The sequence below is a fragment of the Talpa europaea genome (genome assembly GCF_964194135.1).
Source record: "Talpa europaea genome assembly, chromosome: 16".
NCBI lineage: Eukaryota > Metazoa > Chordata > Mammalia > Eulipotyphla > Talpidae > Talpa > Talpa europaea.
This window is the reverse complement of record NC_140084.1, coordinates 7,514,309-7,535,781: the sequence shown is the minus strand read 5'-3', so window position 1 is coordinate 7,535,781 and position 21,473 is coordinate 7,514,309. Positions and strand designations below refer to the sequence as shown.

Genomic DNA, 21,473 nt, shown 5'->3' with positions numbered 1-21,473 from the left:
TATTTTAAAAATGTGGACTCCCCACCCATCCCATTTTACCAACTGGAAAAGCTGAAGGGGGACCAGGCAGTCTGCATTTTTAATTAGTCCTGCAGGTGGTTCTGAAGCCACAGACTGGGAAGTTTCTCAGAATTGAAGGGTGAGGAGAGCCAAAGGCCCGTGAACAATTGCTAATGAATCAGCATTTCCAAGGGCAGCGCCTCTAGCAGGCCCACATTCCAAGCAGGGAGGAGGGGAGCAAGCCTCCCTCCCAAGAGTATTTACCTAGCGCTCCAAGCACTTTTAAGATTGGAAGGAGCCAAAGTCTTGTGCCAATAAAGGTACTCAAGAGAGGCACAGCCCCGGGCGCCCTTAGCGGGTGAATGCTCTGCTCTCCACCAGGTGCCCTCACTGCCTGGGCCTGTGGGATTGCCTAGCACTCAGCAGGCGCAGTGCCCGGTGGATGCCAAGCACTCAAAAAAGTCACCATCACTCCCCTTCGAGGTAAAAAGCAGAGGAATGGAGCACTTAAAATTCAGCTGCTTTTTAACAATTGATTTATCTTATCAGATAAAGAACCTGGGGGCTGGGAGGGAGATGGAGATCAAAATTTTTAAAAGCTCCCATTATCCTCTTAAAGGGTGGCCAGAGGCTGGAAGTGAATTTTCTTGTAATATTTTAAGAAAAGCAAAATCTGAAACAAGGTTTAGGGGAATCTTTCACTTCCACATTACAAGGCACACACACTCGCCAGGTCCTCAACAGAGGTTGCTAGGTCACTCTCAACCCAGGGACCCTGCAGCTTAATCACCCCCCAAAGGGGGAAGATCAGATCACCTTCACCAAATAACTATTGAGAGCCAATTACACTCCAGGTGCCATACTTGGGACACTTCTGGGGCACCCAGTCTGGTGAGGAGTGGGCAGAACCCTGGGGACCCCAACCTGAAAAGCATCTGAGAAAAGATGTCCTGGCTCAGTCTTATGGACAGAAAGAAGATCAGAGGAGGCTTCCCGGAGGAAGCATCTACTTGGGTCCAAGCGATGAGTAAGCCAGGTAGGAACCACGGAGAAATGCTTATAGCGGAAGTGGCAGAGAGCTTGGCTACTCTGGACAAGGACCAGCAGTGCAGTCATTAGAAAAGTGACTCCACCCTAGGCCACATGGATCAGAAGCTTCCAGAACCTGAGCAGTTAGGAGTCAGGGCCAGCTGTTAATCAGCAGCCTAATCCTCCCCATGGAAGAACTCTCACCAAACAACTACTTATTGAATAGTCCACTGCCTGGAACTGAGGGGTGGGGTGGCAAGAAGGAAACAGCTCACTGGCAGGAGGCAGTTCCTCTGCACTAAAGTAGAGAGGGGAGGCAGCAGCGTTCAAGACAAGGTCCTTACAAGACTCGGCACACAGGTCACCACCACCACCCTTCTGATCACTGGAATCATGCACATGGGTCTTCCTGCCTTTCTGCTCTGCCTCAGGGTCTCTGTGCTTGCTGTTCCCTCAGCCTAACACACCCTTCGCCTCCTGCCCTGACTGCGCTTTCACCTCTCTTGGTTTAGCTCAAACACCCTTCTAACCCTCTTAGTGAGGCCTTCTCAGACCTCCCCAGTTTCCCAGCAAATTCAGATTCATTTTTCCTAAGCATTTGTCACCACTGAACTCCCTACATGTCTCACACATTTGTTATGCTCATTGCCTGTTCCCACTAGAAGACAAAATCCACAGGGGAGATGTGCCCCTGCTGCGTCCCCTGTTCTAGAGCAGGGCTTGGCACAGAATTGCTCTCAATCATTTATTGTATGAATGATGGACAAATGGATAAACAGAATGGGTGATGCCATTTAATGAGATGGGCTCCTGGAGGAGGGATTCTGGGTGATTATTTGGGACAGCCAGACACAGGCAGCCTCTGAGGGCCGCGCAGAAGGCGAGGCTCACTTCTGGCGTACACCAGGTTGCCCCGGCAGAGCCTGGCTTTCAGCTGCCCCGGGGCAGAGAGAGGGAGAACTTGCTGCTCCAGTTTGTCTGGGTTCTCCTAGTTTTCCTGGGTCTCTGCCCACAGGTCCCCACCCAACCAGGGGCAGCCACATTCTGTCCTTCCAGGTCCCTATTAGGTCCTGCCGGCCTCAGAGTGGCCATAAGAGTGGGGGACGGTTCCTACCAGCCTCTTCCCTCCTCCCACCCCCGCCCACGGGCGGTGTATCTTGGGAGTGGGAAGCTCAGTTTCACCTGAGCTACTGAGTCACCATCCAAACATCCCCTTTGTCATTTTCCTGCATGGGAGGTCCCTCCCCACCTGCCCTAGCTTATGACATCCCCCTCAGCCAAGAGCCCCCCCCCCACTTCCTACTCACAAGCCACCCAACACCCCAGGCCTGACCCCCCCTGCAGAGGCTCAGCCAGCTGCTCCAGCCCACACAGGTCTTGCCCCACCTGGATTCTGAATGTGCCCATTGTCTAGCGATTTGGCATCTTCTGGTTTTCAGCGCTCCTGTACCCATATCAACCCCCCACCCCGGGAATGCAGAAATGGAGCCTGACACAGCGCACACAGCAGGCACTCAAACACGGCTCCGTGGGGAGCTCGGTGGGCCACCTTCCTCAGATTAGACCAAGAAGTTTCCAGAGATTGACTTGCAAGATTTTCCAGGGCGCATTATAAAGGCAGGTAGGAGACTGGTTACGTTTTACTGAGCAATTCATATTTCCATTTAAGGCAAACTCCAATCTTAATCTACAAATAATGGGCCACACATGTTGTGTAGAGTGTTGACCGTCTGGAGGAGACGCACCCAGTTGCTAACATTGGCCATCTGAGAACATAAGAGCGATGGGAGGGGTGTGATTGAATATTTTATTAGAGATTATTCAGGGTTTCCTTGTCGAACTTGTTCAGGCTTTACCAGAGAATCTGAAACATATCTGTAAGCAGAGAAAAGAATATAATGGGCCCTGCAGAACCAGCACCAACAAGGCTTAACTTGGTGGTCGTCTTACTTCATCTCCAGCCGGGGCTCTGGACCCAGCCACACACCCAGCTTCCATCCATAACGAAGGGATGAGGGCCCTCCCCTACTTTCTACATAATCCCAATTCATCACTACTGGCTTGAATTATTTTTTTAGAGATTTATTTATGTATGCATACAAGAGCTGGGGTACAGGCCAGAAATGGGGGAGTGAAAGAATTCACCAGAGACAAAGAGACAAAGAGTAGGGAACAGAACAAGCAGACTGACAGAAGTACACTGCTGAGGGGAGCAGCGGGCGAGTCAGGAGAGGTCTGCTGCGCCATATGGGTAGCTCCCTGGCCAGGGATCAAACTTGCCCTGCAGAGGCTGCGGACAGCTTCATAGGTTGCGTCTTAACTCCTTGCACCACCAGGGAGGCCCTGGCTTAAATTCCCCTCCATGCCAGCTTGGTAAACTGTGGCAATTCATAGAGTTAGCTGGTTTGCTCTCCATGAGACCCCCAAAGTGATTAGGAATAAACTTTAGTAGCAGTTTAGAAAATAATGATCATAATTCTAAGGAGGTCATGAAGCTCTGAAGACTGGTTACACATCTGATTTTTAAATGGGGGCCCCCCCAGAGGGCCAGTGACACCCTTTTACTCTAGGTTCTTAAAGGAGCAGGCAGGATCTTGAGATTTATTTACTCAAAGGATTTTGGGGGGCTATATGGACAGACGCCTGTGGTTCCTTTCTAGGCCAACACCTAGAAAGCAGACTCTTGAAAGTGGAGGTGTTAACCACAGACAGGACAGCGAGCAGACACACCTTTTCCACAGCCCCAGGGCTGCTCCTATACCACTAGATAACTTAGAGAACTGTCAAAATACCTACCTTAAATGCTACTTAGTGCAGGGATTAAAAACTAAGCTCACACACCAACAGTTGAAGACTTAATCAACAGGAGCAAGAGACATTATGGTCATTGTTGAACAACAAGGTTATTCTAATTCTGACACTGACCAGCTCTGTGACTCAATGCAGATGAATTGGTTCTCAAAAGGCCAGCAGCTAAGACCAAGGAACTCAGTCATCCATAGAACTCCCAGGTGGGGGAAGCTTAAGGACCCTGGGGCCTGGTAAGAATAGTATTAAGTAGGGCCTCCCTGGTGGCTCAAGGGGTTAAGACGCAACCTAAGAAACTATCCACAGCCACTGCAGCACAAGTTCGATCCGTGGCCAGGGAGCTGCCCACATGGCACAGCAGACCTCTCCTGTCTCCCCACTACTCCCCTCAGCAGTGTATTTCAGTGGATCTGCCTGTTCTGTTCCCCACTGTCTCTGGTGAATCCTCTCACCACCCCCATCCCCACCCCCACTCCCGCACCTCTGGCCTACACCCCAGCTCTTGTATGCATAAATTAAAAAAAAATCTTAAAAAAAAAGGACAAACCCAGATCAGATCAAGTAAAGAAAGAACTGTGTATAAAAGGCTGCCCTCTGTGTTAAAGAATCTAGTCCCACTGGAAAAACACAAATTGCTGACAATGGCTATGAATGGGATCTGAGCAGTTGTTCACGGAAACACACCCGTCGGGCAGGTGCACGTGGTGACAGAGGCTTGAGTTCAACAGACCTGGGCACAATCACTGGCAGCCATTTCCTTGCTTTGTGGCTCCAGGCAAGTCACCAACTCTGAGCCTCAGTTTCCTCTTCTTAAAATGGAAATAACAAACAGAATCAAGTTCACAGGGTGGTTGAGCAAAGTGGGTGTGGAAGTAGGTGTGCATGCCAATTAGTGTAGCTTCTAAATGTCTGGTGAACTTCCAACAAGGTGCCCTTGAATGGATGTTAGGTCTAGAGTGTCTTAGACGTGAGGTCAAGGAGCAAAGAGGCCAGGGAGGGAGTCCTTCCTCATCCTTAGCCCTTCTGTCTGACTCCTGGTGCATTCCCACATTTCTTCACCTCCCCAACACAGGTCTAGAGCAGACACAGGCCTCATGATTTAAACTCACTTTAAAAAGAGGGTTCTCTACACGCCAGGCTCTGAAAGTACTTTAGATGTTAACTCCCCATGGCAACCCTGGGAGGTACAAACTATGATTTTATTTTTTGGGGGGGCGGGGGAGCAGACCAGGACCCAGAGGGTTAAGTAACTTCCCAAGGTCACATGGCAAGTTAGAGGTGACTGTGTTGTGAGTCCAGAGACAGCTGCTTTTATCCCACCTTCCCCAGTTCTCAATCTCACCTCAGAGGGAGGCTCAGGCCTTTATGTTACAGGCGAAGCAAGAAATAAATGGTCAAGATTAAAGCCACAACCTTGACATCCAATCTCTGCTGAAACCAGGGGGAAAACCTCACAGCTGGCAAGGGAAGTAGCCTCCTAAATGCCACAGCCAGCCTCCCAGGTATTAAATCCCCAAATTCTTAAGCACTCCCAGGATTCAGGCAGGCGAGAGGATTAGCAGAAAGGGGGAGGGAGGGAGCGAGAAATAAAAAGTAAAAAAATCAGTTTACATGAATGGTTCAAAATCAGTCTCACCAATGACAAGCTCTAAACACTCCTGGGCAGCCACACAGAAGAGCCTTTCTTTATAAATGCGGACTTGAGACGGCAAAGGGGGCAAGAAGTAACCCACAAATTCTCATTTCTCCTGTAAGTTTAGTCACGCTGACAAGCCCAGGAGCTGGTGGTAATGCAATAGGCCGCGGGCACGCCCCTTGCTGCTCAAGACCTGCGCCGTCTAGAGCTGGTATCTCAGAGACTCATGAGTAAGGGCAAGCACCTAAGGTACCTGTTAGGTGACGTCAGAGCTGATTCCACCTGATCCAGATCCCTCCCCGGGAGAGGCCCAGGCAGTGACTCAGGGCCTTGCCCCTCCTGTCAATAACCCGGGCGGTTCCTCAAGGGGTCATCTTTTCTCTAGGAAAGCCACAACTTTCCCAGCACACAGGCGGGCCTTCCGCTGCCCCGATCCAACGCTCCTACCCACTGAGCTGAAGAGTTTATGGAGGAGGCGTCTGCAGTCTTTGGAAGCCCGCGCAGGCTTCATTCTAACAGGCCTATTGCCAAAAGTGATGGTACCCTCGAGGCCCACCTGCTCCCAGGCCGCAGGAGGCTAAGAACACTACAGAAGGTTCTCCGGGGCACCATGCCAAGGGGTGGTGGCTGGGAAAGAGCATAAGACCCCACTCAACCTGATACCCCTTCAAGGAGATGTGGTGAGGGGTATTTCTCTAGAACAATGCCCTCCTGGGGAGCAGTCGGCCCTAAAGGGTAGGAGGGTTGGCTCCCCCAAGACACAGTCTCAGGCGGATATCACTCAGGCACCACGCTTCCTCCGGTCTTCTCATGGTGCCATTCTTGGTGCCAGCTTCCCTCAAATCCCTCCACCCAACACGCGGGTTTTTCAGCCCCTTCCCACCATATTGCCTTCCTCCCTAGGTGGCCACCAGGGCCTCCACCCGCCCTTGTAGGATAGGGAAGTTTTGTCTGCTTTGTCCCATGAGCCCCCAGGGTGCAGCAGAGTGCTGGGTTGGCAGGTGCTCAGACAAACAGGCACCTCTGTCCTTGGGAGAGTCACCCACACCTTCACTGGGGTAGCCTCCCAGCTCAGCTCAAGAGCACATCCCTCCTTCCAGAGCAGGTCCCTCCTTCCGGCCTGCATGACCTGTACTATCCCCCCTCCGCCCCTCAGGGTTCCCAGCTGTCACCGTGTTTGTGACCTCAAAGAGAAAGAGCTGTGGGAAGCCAAAGCCAGGAGAAGGAGGCACACGAAGTTGTCTCTGATGAGAAGAGAATGAAACCACAAATAATTTTTGCACGAAGTGAGTCTCAAACACTGCCCGGGACATGCTGACACTACACACCCAGGCACCAGGTACCTGAAATCTCAAGCAGCTAGTGCCTGGATTTTTCTTTGCTGACTGGCAACTCTGCCCAAGGCGGCTCCCTTCTTAAGGCAGGGCGAGGTGTCTCATGGAAAGAGCTAAGACTTTGCCCCACAGTGCCCTCTCAGGGAAGAGTCGCCGAGCAGCTGGAGTTGGGAGTTGGGATATTTTGATCTTGGCCCCGAAATAATCAGTTTTTGCTTCAAAATTCTGCCTTTGAAGATTTGTGTTGCCTCTCAACAAGCTCCTTCCAGGTTCCGCAAGTGCCAAGAACCGGAAGATGAGACACCAAGTTATGAACAATTAATGGGCCTCTGGGACACTGCAGACACCCAGGAGGAAGGTGTTGGGTGTATCTGGGAGCCTCTCGAAGGAAGGTGTTACCCAGACAATGGGAAGCCAAACAGATGGCCCTGGCGGGCTCCGCTGTGTTTAGATTATGATCTGGTGCTACCTTCCGCCAAGGAGTGTGGGGCAGAAGTGGCTCCACTGACCTTTACACTCACGCCTGCAACCTGCTTTGTGACAAGACAATGAGGTAAGGTTACACCAGGGGTGTGCAGGGCTGCGAGAAACTGGGGAGCGCCAGCCAGAGACACCAGCCCTGGGCAGATCCCTTTCCCAGCACCCCTCCCGCGGCGTGTCCTGAGAAAGCACAAGCGAGCAGACACTCAGAGCCAGAGGGACACGTGGCCCCGCATGAAAACTCTGCAATCTCATCACATTCGGGCCACAATTACTTACTGAGTCTCGCATGTGCTGGGCGCTACTCTAGAGGCAATCCAGCCCAAGTACGAGTAAGACCAAAATGCCCAGCCCCTTGGACCTCATGTCACAGTGGGAGGAGACAATGGCAGGATAGAAGATGCTAGAGAGTGAGACGAGCAGCACTGGGGAATAAAGCAAAGGGGGAAGGCGCACCAGGAGAAGGGACTCCTCCTTCAAACGGGGTTCAAGAAAGGCCGCACCGACGCGGTGACATTTCAGCAAAGGATCAGGGACACGGCCAGGCAGACAGCGGGCAGGAAATACAGGCCAAGAGAACAGCCAGCGAAGGTCCCGAGGCAGACCCAGGCTGTGGAAGGACAGAAATGACGTTTAGATGTGACGTGTGGACCCACTGGTGGGTTTCGAGCAGGGCTGATGTTCTGACAAATCTAAATTTACCTCACCCTGGTGGCTGAAGGCTGCCGGGGAAGGGTGGGGGAGCAGGCAGAGCAGAAGGGGGGCTGCTGCAGTAGAGCGGGTGGAGACTCTCAAACTTCTCTTTGGGGAAAAGTTCTTCTGGGAACGGGGGTTATCAGTGCATCTGAACGCCAAACCACAGCAACAGGTGTTCTTCTTGGCCTTCTCCCGCCCAGCGATTGTAAATCTGAAAGGCTTTCGGCTTGTTAAGCTCTCCTAATTACAAAGCCCGCTAATTATTACCCAGGCCTTGGCCAATTATCCCACGGGGTCCTGCACTGGCCATCGTTGATGACTTTGCTCCTGGGAACAGGTTCAACCCTTGGGGGGACCCATTAAGTCCCAGCAATCACACCTGGGCGCAGGGCGGCCCAGGCAGCTGCCCTCAGACCTCTGGCGGCTCCCGGGGCCCGGGGTCCCGCCCCAGGAGGGGGTTCAGGACAGCTCCCCTCCGACTCCCATCCCACTGCATTTTTTCAGGGAGCCGGGAAATTGAAAGCAAGGACAGAAAGGAAAACAAATGTTGCTCACTTAGCATTTGGAAGGGAAAGGGGCTGAAAAAGACAAAAGAGGCCTTTCAAAGGCAGAAGAGGCCAAATTCCAGCGCCGAGGAGTGTGAGGTGGTGGCTTCCGAAGGGGCGGGCGCACAGACGTGGAGGGCCAGGTTTGGGAAGCGCGGCGTCCCCCACCGCCGGCCCGGCCACGCTGTCCACCCTCTCTGGGCCTCCTTCCTCTTCTGGACCCGCGGCGAATGCAGCTCCTGCCTCGGGCCCTTTGAAGATCCCGCCGACATTTCCCGAGGACCCACTCCCAGCACTGGGCGCAAACAGAATTGCACCTCCAAGCCAGAGTCGGCGCAAGCGCGGCCCTTCTGTCATTTTATCCTCCAGTTTGTGGGCTCCCTGGAAAACCTCTGCCTGTACTGACACAAGATTGAGAGGAAAAGACCACTGCCCGGGGCTCCTTCCTGTTTTAACTGGGCAAAATCATGGATGGCGGCCAGTGCGGGACCCCGTGTTCTCCCGCCACAGAAGCCAAACCTCTCTGGAGACCCCACCTCTGGCAGTCGCAACCCTCTCCTGATCCAAAGCTCTTCCCCTCCCCCTACTTGCTCTTCTCTCCTCCATTCCCAGTAAAGGAACATTTTAGAAGCCGCTCAGTTTACTTATTGCTTAGAACCACTTGGGTGCTAGAAACCTTGAGGTCTACCCCTAAATCCAAACTGTTGTGTCTCCAGCGAGGCGGCAGCCACACCCCTCCCAGTCCCCTCCCAGTCAGCTTCTGAAGCCTCCCGGGGCCTGCAGGCGCCTCCAGATGCTTGTGGAGGGCAACACCGGGACACAGGCACACACCTGGCCCAGCAGCCCACCTGGGGCGCATCACCTCCTGGGCAGACCAGCTCCCGGCCTCCTGTCTCAGAGAGGGCAGGAAGGCCCGCCGAGGGCTGGCATGTGTCCCAGTGTTAGACGTGTGTTAGCACACGTGAGGCTGGGGGAGCGCTGGGGAGCAAAGGATGGAGAGGATTACTCGAGTTTTGGAGACGGGTGTGGTATGGTTACCCACATCTCAAGAGGGATGAAACTATACCCCCAAAACAGAAGTGTTGCAAGCCAATGCAACATCAAAAAGTTTCCTTCAACCACGTTGAAAACACCTAACGAACCGCCAACTGATTTGTAAAAATGCCATCTTTGTAAGGATGCCGAAGAGACCGGTAAAATCAGTTACCTGTAGGGCAATAGCTACCTGTACCCTGAGGAAGAACTGGGTGCAGAGCGAAGACTCAGTCTGCCATATAGCTATTTTAAATCAAATTGTAACCATGTGAATGATTTACCTACTAGGAGAAAGAGAAAACCCAGGACCTGCGCACTCAGGTCCCAGGCCTGAGGACCCTCTCCCGGCCAGCCACCTCCCTTGTCCCAGAAGCCACAGCTCTGGCCTGACTCCGCCCTGCCCCACACCAAGCCTTTGGGCACCCCATTCCCTCCTCCCGGAGAGCCCATTCTCTTCTCTGGCCGGGTGACGCCCCTCCAAGGCCTAAAAAGTGACCACATCCCTGCACGCTTTCCCACTCTGGAGCCATTCCTGGACTATACTAGAATCACACACTGGGGGGCGGGGGGGTGGTCTCAGACTTTTCCGGAATGTCCTGAGGGAAAGAGCTGGACCTTAAGCCAGCACCCCAGCCCCGGGCACTCAGTGGGGAGAAGTTTGTGCACTGGCCACATCTCTGAGCATCTCCTCCTCCCCCGCAATGCACTCTGCACCCACAGAGCTCTCCTTCCTGGTCTGTAGCTCCTGATCCAGGTGCACTTGGATCCCTGGCCTCGGGCTGGACAACCAGACACCACACCCCTGACCGGCACACAGGGATTTACTCATCAAGCACTTGGGACTGGCAGCTGTAGTCCAGGGTGATGAAGTGGGTGGCAGCAGTCACCTGGGCAGCTTTTAAAAATGCCCTGTCCAGAACCTCATCTCCAGAGACTGCAGGCTCAGTCAACTGGCAAAGGGGCCAATCTGCATTTTTGGCTCAATGCTTAGCCTTGTGGGTTAACCGTGGTCTTAGGGGCTGGGGCAGAGCAGTTCGTGGAAACTACAAGGATCCTTAAGCTTATATATTATGACTGCTTTTAAAAATCCAGTAGCGGGCCTCCCCGGTGGCGCAGCGGTTGAGCGCTGGGTTGCGAGGCTGCCCGCGGCCTCTGCGGCGCTGGTTCGATCCCCGGCTGCTCCCCGGCCACCGGAGGAGGGGCCCACATGGCGCGCAGACCTCTCCTGCCGCCCGCTGCTCCCCTCAGCAGTGTACTTCGGTCCTTCTGCCTGTTCTGCTCCCTGCTCTGGTGAATTCTCTCGCCCTCCCGCGCTTCTGACTGCATAAATAAATAAATAAAATCTTTAAAAAAATTAAAAATAAAAATCCAGTAGCAGGGCCTGGTGGCACAGGGGTGAAAGTCTCAGCACTATCAAGCTATTGCCAGACACAATGGCCTGAGTTTGATCCCGGCCAGCTGCCCACATGGCCATGGGGCAAGCAGACCTCTCCTGACTTGCCTGCTGCTCTGCTCCCCTCAGCAGTGTGTGTCAGTCAGTCTGCCTGTTCTGCTTCCCACTCTGTCTCCGGTAAATCCTTTCACCGCCTCCCCCCACAAACCTCTGGCCTACACCCCAGTTCTTATATGGACAAATAAATGAAAATAAACCTTTTAAAAAATGAAAATCCAGCAGCAGCTGACAAGTTCAAGGTCAGCGTGACTTGCCTACCCCCAGCTCCTCCCACCTCAATTCTGGACAACATCCAGGGGCAAACCCACCTGGGCCCACCTCAAACACTGCACAGTGGCAGGAAAAAGCCAGTTCCTTTTCCCAGTAAAGGGCGCCGTGGTCTAGTGGCTGTTTGCAGAGCGGTATTTGCTTTAACACAGAAGCAGAGAGTGAGGAAACTGGTTTAGCTGGTTTCCTGGGTGGGAGGGCGAGCAGGACAACAGCAGAAACAAACATAAAACACAGGAGAGTCTCACACAGAAGGCAAAGGCACCGAATGCTTTCAAATTTAATGTTCACTGAGCACCTGGCACCTGTATGGCATGGGGGCGATTATGCCCATTTCACAATCAGGGAAACTAATGCTTTATTAAAGAGGAAAGTCCTTCCCGATGCTCTTCAGCTGGCAAGGGGATTTCCAAGGAGGCACTCTTGGTTCCAGGGCCTTCTAAATGGTGGGAGGATGCCACCAGCGCTTTCGGGGTAGGGAAGAGGAAGGAGAGAGGAGAGGCAAGAGGAAACGTGCAGAAAGACAGGGGGACTAAAGCCCCCCAACAGTAACAAAAGCTGAGGTCTACAGAAGGAGACCATGTGAAAGTGAGGGGAGGGAAGGAGAAAGCAAAAGAGGCTGCCACACATTTTCACTGACCAGAGAGAAAACACTTACAAATGACTGACTGCATCTCCACTTTTGAGGGCGCCCCTGTGCCCTTGCGGGCTTTCAGAAGGAAGCACAGTGTACAGTGTACCCCCAGGACACACTCAACACTGCAGCTGTGTTCCAAGGAGCAGTTCCAAGGGAGTGCAGCGCTCAAGAACTTATTCGAGTCCCTTAAGTCCCACAGAGTCAACTCTTCCTGCCCACTTACCATCAACCTGCAGGGCTGGCCTGAGGCCAGGGTGGGGGGGGGGGGAATACCCCAAGTAAGGTGTGAGGGGCAGTGCATTCTCATTCATTCAAAACAGTGGAAGCCTACTCTGTCCCTAAGAAACAGGCCTGCCACTTAGTAACCCTTCCTGTTTCTTTCCATGCCATCTCACTGGCACTTCTGTTCTGCCCACAACTGCTTTTTTTTTTTAATTTATATTTTATTTATTTATTTATTTTAAGAGGCATGTTTATTTATTTATTTGTTTGTTTGTTCATGCACTGGGTCCAGTCAGAAGTGCGGGAGGGTGAGAGAATTCACCAGAGCCAGAGCGGGGAGCAGAGCAGGCAGAAGGTCTGAAGTACACTGCTGAGGGGAGCAGCGGGCGGCAGGAGAGGTCTGCGCGCCATGTGGGACCCTCCTCTGGTGGCCGGGGAGCAGCCGGGGATCGAACCGGCGCTGCAGAGGCCACGGGCAGTTTCGCAACCCAGCGCTCAGCCGCTGCGCCACCAGGGAGGCCCCACAACTGCTTTTTTGAAGCACTAACCCCGGGGTCCAGCCCTGTGGGCACTGACAGGCTCTCAGATTTACAAACCAAGTGAATATGTGTATTTAATTCCCAACAAATCTGTAACTGTTACTCCCCACTCCCATTTTACAGATGGGGCAACTGAGGCTCACAGAAAACCATTTACCCAAGGCCACACAGCTAATCAGGATCTTTCTCACTGTCACAGCACGATCCCAGCCACACAGAGTTCAATCCCCTCCTGAAAGCCCATGGCCCTGGGGTCTCCCTGGTGGCACAGGGATTAGACAGTGCTATCAAGATACCGCCAGCCACTAAGTTCAGGCCAGCCAGGGAGCTACCCACATGGCGCAGCAGACCTCTCCTGCCTCGCCCACTGCTCCCCTCAGCAGTGGATTTCAGTAGATCTGCCTGTTCTGCTCCCCACTCGCTGGTGAATCCTCTCACTCCCCCCCCATAGCTCTGGCTTACACCCCAGTTCTTATATGCATAAATAATCTTAAAAAAAGGGCAAGCAAGCCCAGGGCCCTGAAGAGAAATGGGGGTTGAGGCAGAGTGGGAACCCAGAAGTCTGGCTGATGACAGGTGCCTCTCGGGGATTTTAGGGTTTTGGCAGCTTCTGAGAGATGTGAGAGCTGATTACTGCAGCATCTGGCTTATCTGGGGCTATACCTGGAAGGGAATGTGTAACAGACACCAAGGTGAGCATTTCGGAAGAAAAGGCTCACCTAATAAAAAACCCGGGAGAGCAAAGTCGGGTTTCCATAATGGCCTGGTGAGAGGAAAGGTGGGGGCGGGGCCCAGGTAGGAGCAGCCGCAGCAGCCTTCCTTAAATGGCCTTGCAGGCCCAGAACTTTCAGGCCTCTGCTCCTCCCAGCTCCTTGTGGGGCCCAGGGGCCAAGGCCAGAGAAGAGCCATCATCAGTCAGCCTGGGTTCCCAGAGCTCTGCACCTGCCCTCATCCCCGAGAGTGAGGCGTGGGGGGTGGGGATCTGATGATGTAAGGTGATCTCCACGCAGGTTTCTCTATTTGTTTTCTTAAAGCCCAGCTTCGCCAGACCTGCTTGCTCTTTCTACTACCTTTCAGTACATTGTTTAGAAAGAAATGGAAATGGTTGTATTTAATCTACAATCAATCAAACCCAAGAGGTAAGCCCGGTTTGCCCGAGGGCAGGAGGTAGAAGCAAAGCAAGGAAACCTGGTTTCAAAGCCTGCCTGCCCAACAACTCCCGCCCCCCCATCAACTTAAAGTCAAGTGCACTAGGGTTATACTTCTGAGACCACAAACTGTCTAATAAGGTGAGTTTCACAAACCAGTTTGCACCAAGAGAAGGGAAAACAAAGTTTAAAGAAGCATTTTCCTGTGGAGGTTTTTGTTTTAACCTTCCCCATTCTAGAACCTGTAGAGAAACTGCTGGGATACCAGGCTGAGGTTGTGGGGTCACTCATCTCAGTGGTCACAAGAGGCACTCCAAGGTGCCCTGACTTGGAGTGTAGAAATCCTATTTTTTGTCAAACAGATCCGCCCTATGGTGTGGATGGAAAGCAGACTTTGGGGGGGGTGAGCATGATGAAGTCCACACACATTGACTTCTAAAGCTGCACTCCTTAAACCTTCACATTAGAACCAATGTTACTTCAAAGAAAACCCTTACTCATGACACCTTGCAGGCACCTGCGGACCAAAGAGGCAGGTTCCTCCTATTCAAACTCGCGTCCTTCAGCCAACCTTCAGACCCGGTGCCAACGCCCCATCCCTCCAGTTTTCAGACTGTCCAGAGAATAAGCCCAGCCTCCTAAACGTTGGCTGCCTTTTTATTTTTTTAAAGATTCATTTATTTATGCATACAAGAGCTGGGGTACAGGCCAGGGATATGGGGGGTGAGAGGATTCACCAGAGACAGAATGGGGAATGGAATAGGCAGAATGACTGAAATACACCAATGAGGGGAGCAGCAGGAGAGACAGGAGAGGTCTGCTGGGCCATGTGGGTTTCTCTCTGGCCGGCTGGGGATCGGACTCATGCTGCAGATTGCTTCATAGGGCGGTGCTTAACCCCTTGTGCCACCAGGGAGTTCCCTGGCTGCCTTTTTATTTATTTTTCATTTATTTATTTTTATTTTTTTTAAAACAATTTCGTTTTATTAGCTAAATAAACAAGCCAATCAACAGCACCGATCCCCTGCTCCCACTTCCCAAAGCGTTTTTTTTTTTTTTTAAGATTTATTTATTTATTTATACAAGCACTGGGTACAGTCGGAAGCGCGGGAGGGTGAGAGAATTCACCAGAGCCAGAGCGGGGAGCAGAGCAGGCAGAAGGACCAAAGTACACTGCTGAGGGGAGCAGCGGGCTGCAGGAGAGGTCTGCGTGCCATGTGGGACCCTCCTCCAGCGGCCAAGGGAGCAGCCGGGGATCGAACCAGCGCTGCAGAGGCTGTGGGCAGCTCCGCAACCCAGTGCTCAACCGCTGCACCACCGGGGAGGCCCCCTGGCTGCCTTTTTAAAGGTCACGGTGTGATTTTAGCAAAAGGGCACTTCCATCCTGGGGCAATTTCGCATTGGATTGGAAGAAACCCCACATCCAAAAAGGCCCCCAAAAGTGAAATGTCAGAAAATCTGTTCAATGAGAGTGAGACTGTGGACATCGGGGATCCGGAACCAGTCCCAGCAGCAGCTGTGGAGGCCACCTCGCCCCGCCAGAACACCAGCTGCGGGCCCTGTCCATCACTACCACCTCCTCTTGGGCCTGCCCAGCAGCACCTCTGCTCTCCAGGGCACCCAGGGAGACGGTGTCTACTTTACAAGGGACACCACTTCCCGAACACCTTTCTCTGTCTTTAGATTGTTGAGGTGAGGAGGAGAAAGACCAGCTGTGCTCCCTAAACACGTTACTCAACTGCCTTATGCTGGGATTGCCTCAGCTGCCAGCAAGAACTAAAGAAGCCCCTGCATGAGGTTATCAGGGAGATTAAATGTGGGAAATATGTGAAGGACGCACTGGCCCCAGAGTCTGGTTCAGAAGCAAATAATAGCTGCCATTATTAACAAATATAATTCAGATGTAACATTAGTGGTCATAAGGTAAATAAAGTTGACCAGGCTTTTAGTCATTGGCCTCGGTGGCTATCACCTGTGGCCTTGATCTGGTTAATGTAGAAGGTTCATGGGTGTGGGTCACGCATGCCTGACTATGGACACTGAACATGAGTGTGTGCAAGTGTGCACGCCTGCGCCCAGAAGGGAGGGGATAAAAGGGCGGCGGCATCATGGAGGACTCAAGTTGCTGTCTCCCTGCTGACCACCGAAACCTGTGTAAAGGATGCCAAAGGCTCCAAAATTCTCCTTCAAATCTCTAGAACCAACGGTGAGCCTATTCAACCCGGGATGGTTGCAAAACACTAGTCACATACAAGAATTTAGAGGGGGTGATAAAAAGCAGATTAATCCTTTTTTTTTTTAGTGCCAGCAGCTCACACTGATTTATTTTATACAAGAACTGGGGTACCGTCAGAAGCACAGAAGGGTGAGAGAATTCACCAGAGCCAGAGTGGGGAGCAGAACAGGCAGACGGACCAAAGACACTGCTGAGGGGAGCAGCGGGCAGGGCAGGAGAGGTCTGCGCGCCATGTGGGGTTCTCCCTGGCCAGTGGGGATCGAACCGGCGCTGTAGAGGGCGCGGACAGCTTCGCAGTGCAGCATTCAACCGCTGTGCCACCGGGGAGGCCCAGATTAATCCATTCTTGATGCTACCAAGAAAAAGCCACCAGCACAGAGCACCCCCTTCATCCCCCACACCCCAGCTTTGACCTCTGACCCCACTGCTCTAGGCTAGGCCTGCTTCGCCTGCTCCCAGGAGCCACTGCTCTCTATCCAAATCACACAGGCCTTTGGCACCTTATTTTCCAGGTCCCACAGCACCCTCTGAGGGGACCTCTTGAAATATGAAATACTGAGAAGACAGACCGACCGTTCCGCAGCGCCTGTCCTGGATCTTCTCAATTCATTCCCAGTGCATAAGCACAGGGGGCAGAGCCCACAGAATGGTGGCCACATTGCGACAGACAATGCTTCCTTTCTGATCCCACAGAAAGTCCTATACAACACACACAAGCCTCAGAAAAGCCAATCTGTTTCATCAAGTTGCACTTTCGACATTAAAAAGAAAAAGCCACCCACTGCTGCAACAACTTTCAAAGTTCAAAAAAGCTGCAGAGGGCTTCCCCAATGGTGCAGCGGTTGAGCACTGGGCTACTGGGCTGAGAAGCTGCCCGCAGCCTCTGCAGCACCGGTTCGATCCCCGGCTCGATCCCCAGCCGCCAGAGAGGGTCCCACATGGTGCGCAGATCTCTCCTGCCGCGCCCGCTGCTCCCCCCTCAGCAGTGTATTTCATCAGTCTCTCTGTTCTGCTTCCCGCTCTGGTGAATTCTCTCACCCTCCCGCGCTTCTGAGGGTATCCAGTGCTTGTATAAATAAATAAATCTTAGGGGGGAAAAAAGCTGCATATTTTTCAGGTGGCCCTGGATTGTCAGGGGGGAAAAGGACAGTATATTCCCTCTAGGGAATTGTGGGCGATTTCTCAGTTTAAAAACTGTTTCCAGGCCTCCCTGGTGGTACAACAGTTAAGACGCAACCTATGAAGCCATCCACAGCCTCTGCAGCCCGAGTTCGATTCCCGGCTGCCCAGGGAGCTACCCACATGGCGCAGCAGACCTCTCCTGCTGCTCCCCTCAGAGAACTTCGGTCAATCTGCCTGTTCTGCTCCCTACTGTCTCTGGTGAATCCTCTCACCACCCACACCTCTGGCCTGTACCCCAGCTCTTGTATGCATAAATAAATAAATCTTTAAAAACAAAACAAAAAAACCAGAAAAAAACTGTTTTCTTATTGTTAGGCTTAGGCTACCTGCCCAACCAACTCAGATCAACAGGGAGGAGAAAGGCCTCTGGCCGGAAGTGAGCACCTGGTATCAGCGAAACCAGAAGAGAAAGCAGCCTTGCTGATTAGCTCACTCCTGGCCAACGCAGAGTGGTACAAAGCAAACTCCTGAATCACGATCATCACAGCGATAAGGCCCAAAAGGACATTGCGGGCGTTTTCACTCCCTGAGTCAGAACGGTCATGCTTTCCGAAAAGACACCACTGTTCCTTGGAGGAAACAGTACCTTTACCTGAAGGTTGTCATCTCTGTGAGTAAAGGCCACAGCCTGGGAACTAAGAGCTCAGCAGCCATCCCGGAGAGGGTGCAGGTGGAGATCTGGCCCAGGGCATGTGACCCCACCCGCCCACCCTCCCTTCGCTCATTTGCACAACTGGAGTGACTGCGCCCCCCAGCCCAGCCCAGCCCAGCCCAGCCCAGCCCAGCCCACACATCAGGTTTCTGCAGCTGTCCCCGGAGTGCCAGGCGCGATGTGGACATGCTGACGGCGTCTACCAAGCGCCCCCACCCTAGTAACATCATTCACAAGGGGCGCCCCGCAACCGCAGGCCCCGGCCACCGCACAACTCGAGCTCCCCAAGTCCGGTCGGTTCCCAGGCGCGGGCATTTGAGCCAGGGGAGGCGGGGTTCGGCCAGCCCGGCCCGGGGCGTGCAAGCGCGATTTCCCCGACCCTCCCGCCCCGCACCCGGCTCCGGACCCCGGCGGCGCGTCCTCACCTCTGCCCAGCACGCGGCCTCTCTCCAGGTGGCGCCGGGGCACGGTGAAGGTGTAACTTTCGGCGCCGAAGCCGGGGCGGCAGGGCTGCGGCTCCTGGCACAGCCACGACGAGACCTGGGGTAGAGCAAAGGTGGGGACCCCGGGTGACTGGGGGGGTCCGCTGCGGCCCACGCCGAACCCCAAAACGCCGCCTCTCCCTCGCGGCCGGCGTCGGGGCCGCAGGAGGCGGCCGCCCCACCCCCACCCCACCCCACCCCACCCCCCCACCCCACCCCGCCCCCGCCCCGGGCGCGCCGCCGCGCCAAACCCGAAACCGGGTGGCCAGCGCCCCGGCCACCCCGAGCGGGTCTGCGCCGGCGACCCCCCCGCCCCGTCTCGGGGACTCCGCGGCGGCATCGCTCCTCTCCCCGGCTCCGCGGGCGGCTGCCTCACACCGGAGGGTGCCCCGACCTCTTCGGACCTCACTTTCTTGACCCGGGCGCCCCTCCGCACACGGCGCTTTCCTCTCTGTATCGACCCCCCACGACTCCTGACTCCCCGTAACTGGCACCCGGGCTCCCCTTTTTCCTATCCCGACCCTATCCAGCTCCACGCCCCACTGCCCGCCCCGAGTCCCCAGGGCACAGCGCGCGCCCCCCGCTTCAGGCACTCGGGGCGGCGAGGCCACAAGCCGCGCTCGCCGCCGCCGGCCCATCCCCTGCCCCCCGCGGCCCGGGCGCCGCGCAGCTCCAGGCGGTTCAGGCCCTTTGGACTCGAACTTTCTCGGGGTGGGGGGGGCAGAAGGGGACGCGGGGCTGGGGCGCGGGCGCCGGGGCCGGGGGTCCCCGCCAAGCCCGGCGGCCGGACATACCTGCAGCAGCAGCAGGAGCGCGCGGAGGGCGCTGCTCCCGGGGCCCATGGCGCGCGGGCGGGCGGACGCGGCCGGAGTCGGACAGAAGTTGCGCGAGCGCACGCAGGTGCTCCGGGACGCCCTACGCCACTGGCTGGGGCTGCGCCCGGCCGCCAGGTGAGTCTCGGCCGCGCCCCGCCCCTCCGCACCTGCCCAATCAGCAGGCGGCATCCGCGCCCCCCGCGCGCGCTGGAGGCGGGGCCTGAGGAGCGCGGCCCGCCCCGGCCCCCGGCCCCCGGCGCGTCGGGTGACCAGGGACCCGCCTCTGCTCGAGAAAACCGCGCCCTCCCGAAGGCGAGCAGGTTGGAGTCCCAGCCCCGCCGGTGACTCACGAGCCTGGGTCCTGGAAGGATGTTACCTTTGCCCCATTCCTGCAGTCCGCCGGTCGGCTCAGCAGGCCGGCCCGCCTTGGAAGCCTCAGTTTCTCCGTCTTCCAAATGGAAGTAGCTGGAAATAGCAATCACAGATGCTGCTTTAGTGTTGCTGTGAGGTTGCTGTACAAATAACAAGCCCGGGGACTCCCTGGTGGCCCAAGGGGTTAAGCACAGCACTATGAAGCTATCCACAGCCTCTGTGGCACGAGTTCGATCCCCGGCTGGCCAGGGAGCAACCCACATGGCGCAGCAGACCTCTCCTGTCTCGCCCGCTGCTCCCCTCAGCAGTGGATTTCAGTCAGTCTGCCTGTTCTGCTCCCCACTCTGTCGCTGGTGAATCCTCTCACCTCCTCCCTCTACCCCCACCCCGCACCTCTGGCCTGTACCCCAGCTCTTGTATGCATAAATAAATAAATCTTTAAAAAAATAAATAAATAAGCCCAATGTCCCTGCACCTTGCTCTAAACAGAGGTGAGGGGAAATAATAGTCCCAATAGCTGCTGCACTTTGAAGTTCTGCGGCAGGCTCTGAGCTAAGCATTTGACATCTTCAATGAGTGGCATCTCAAAACAGCCAGAGGGCTGTGTCATTATTCCCAGCTGATGGACAGACAACTGAGGTGAGAAGAATTGGAGGCCAACTGGAGGCGGTGGAAGACGGAAGCCACCTTCTGATTGCAGGCCTTTTTTTCTGTGTTAGCTTCACCTCACGTGGTCCCAGCATCTCCCAGCTGGAGCTACAGTTCTCATTCTCTCCATGTCGCCCTGGAAGAAACCTAGTGAAGATCACACACCTGTTCTTTGCACCTGACTCAACCAGCCTCGCATAGCAAGTCAATGTGAAAGCCAAAGCTAGGGCCTGAGGTCTCCAGACCCCAGACTAGGGCTCTTAACACAACATCATGGCCAATTCTGTCCTCACTAAAATAAATTTAGGCTAAAAAAAAGGAACAGACATGCAAATATTAGGGCAGACCGCTTCCCTGTGTGATGGCCAGGAGCCAGCCCCATGTGGTTTGGCTACCCTAACAAGGTCGTCTTCCCCTTCACCCTCCAAGCACTGTCAGAACTACAGAACCGAACTGTGGGGGGGGTCTGCCTCTCACCCACTGTGTGACCTTGGGCAAGTCAGTGTTCTCATCTGCATAAAGGGGTTGACAGCAAATGCAAGAAATTCACTAACCAGAGTACAGAGTACATGGCCACTAGTCACTCAGTAAATGTTGGGGCTACCTCCTCCCCCACTTCCTCAAGGGGGAGATCCTACTTAAAATATTTCACCCAGAGACCTCCCTGGTGGCGCAAGGGGTTAAGACGCAACCTATGAAGCTGTCCACAGCCTCTGCAGCATGAGTTCGAGAGTTCGATTCCCCACCGGCCAGGGACCAACCTGCATGGCGCAGCAGACCTCTCCTGTCTCACCCGCTGCTCCCCTCAGCAGTGTGCTTTTGTCAATCTGCCTGTTCTGTTCCCCACTCTGTCTCTGGCAGATCCTCTCACCCCCAACACTTCTGGCCTGTACCCCAGCTCTTGTATGCATAAATGAATAAATCTTTAAAAAATATATTTCACCCAGAGCTAAAGGTACATCTGAGTCCAGCAAGGGTGCTTTCTGAACTCCAGAAGACACACTGTCTCAAACCAACACGCTGGTCTGTCTGGCTGGCCCTTCTGCCCTTACCTGTCCCTACAGTTTTAATGGATTTCAGATACACGTGCCCAGGCCATTTGGATTTCTGCCTCTTAAACACCAGCAGGCTCAGAGGGGGAAGCCTCCAGTATTTCCTTTCTCACCAACAAGATAATGGAAATACAGAGAGAGGCGTTTCCCCCACAGGGTGGCCTTGTCCGTTTATTTTTTCTCCCAGTTATGTAAAAATACATAT

General features: G+C 54.3%; 1 protein-coding gene across 1 annotated transcript in view; it reads right to left on the bottom strand.

Annotated features, from left to right (window-relative positions):
* Positions 1 to 19,340, bottom strand: part of CDH1 (cadherin 1) — a gene marked incomplete at its 3' end in the record, with an annotated part of 66,294 nt that extends 46,954 nt beyond the window's left edge. The window contains exons 1-2 of the mRNA XM_084256582.1: positions 19,176 to 19,340; positions 18,325 to 18,439 (exon numbers count right to left, since the gene is read on the bottom strand). Of these exons, the coding sequence (XP_084112708.1) occupies positions 18,325 to 18,439; positions 19,176 to 19,223 (163 nt within the window). The 5' untranslated portion in view covers positions 19,224 to 19,340. The remainder of the gene's footprint in view (positions 1 to 18,324; positions 18,440 to 19,175) is intronic.
* Between the last annotated feature and the right edge of the window lie 2,133 nt (positions 19,341 to 21,473).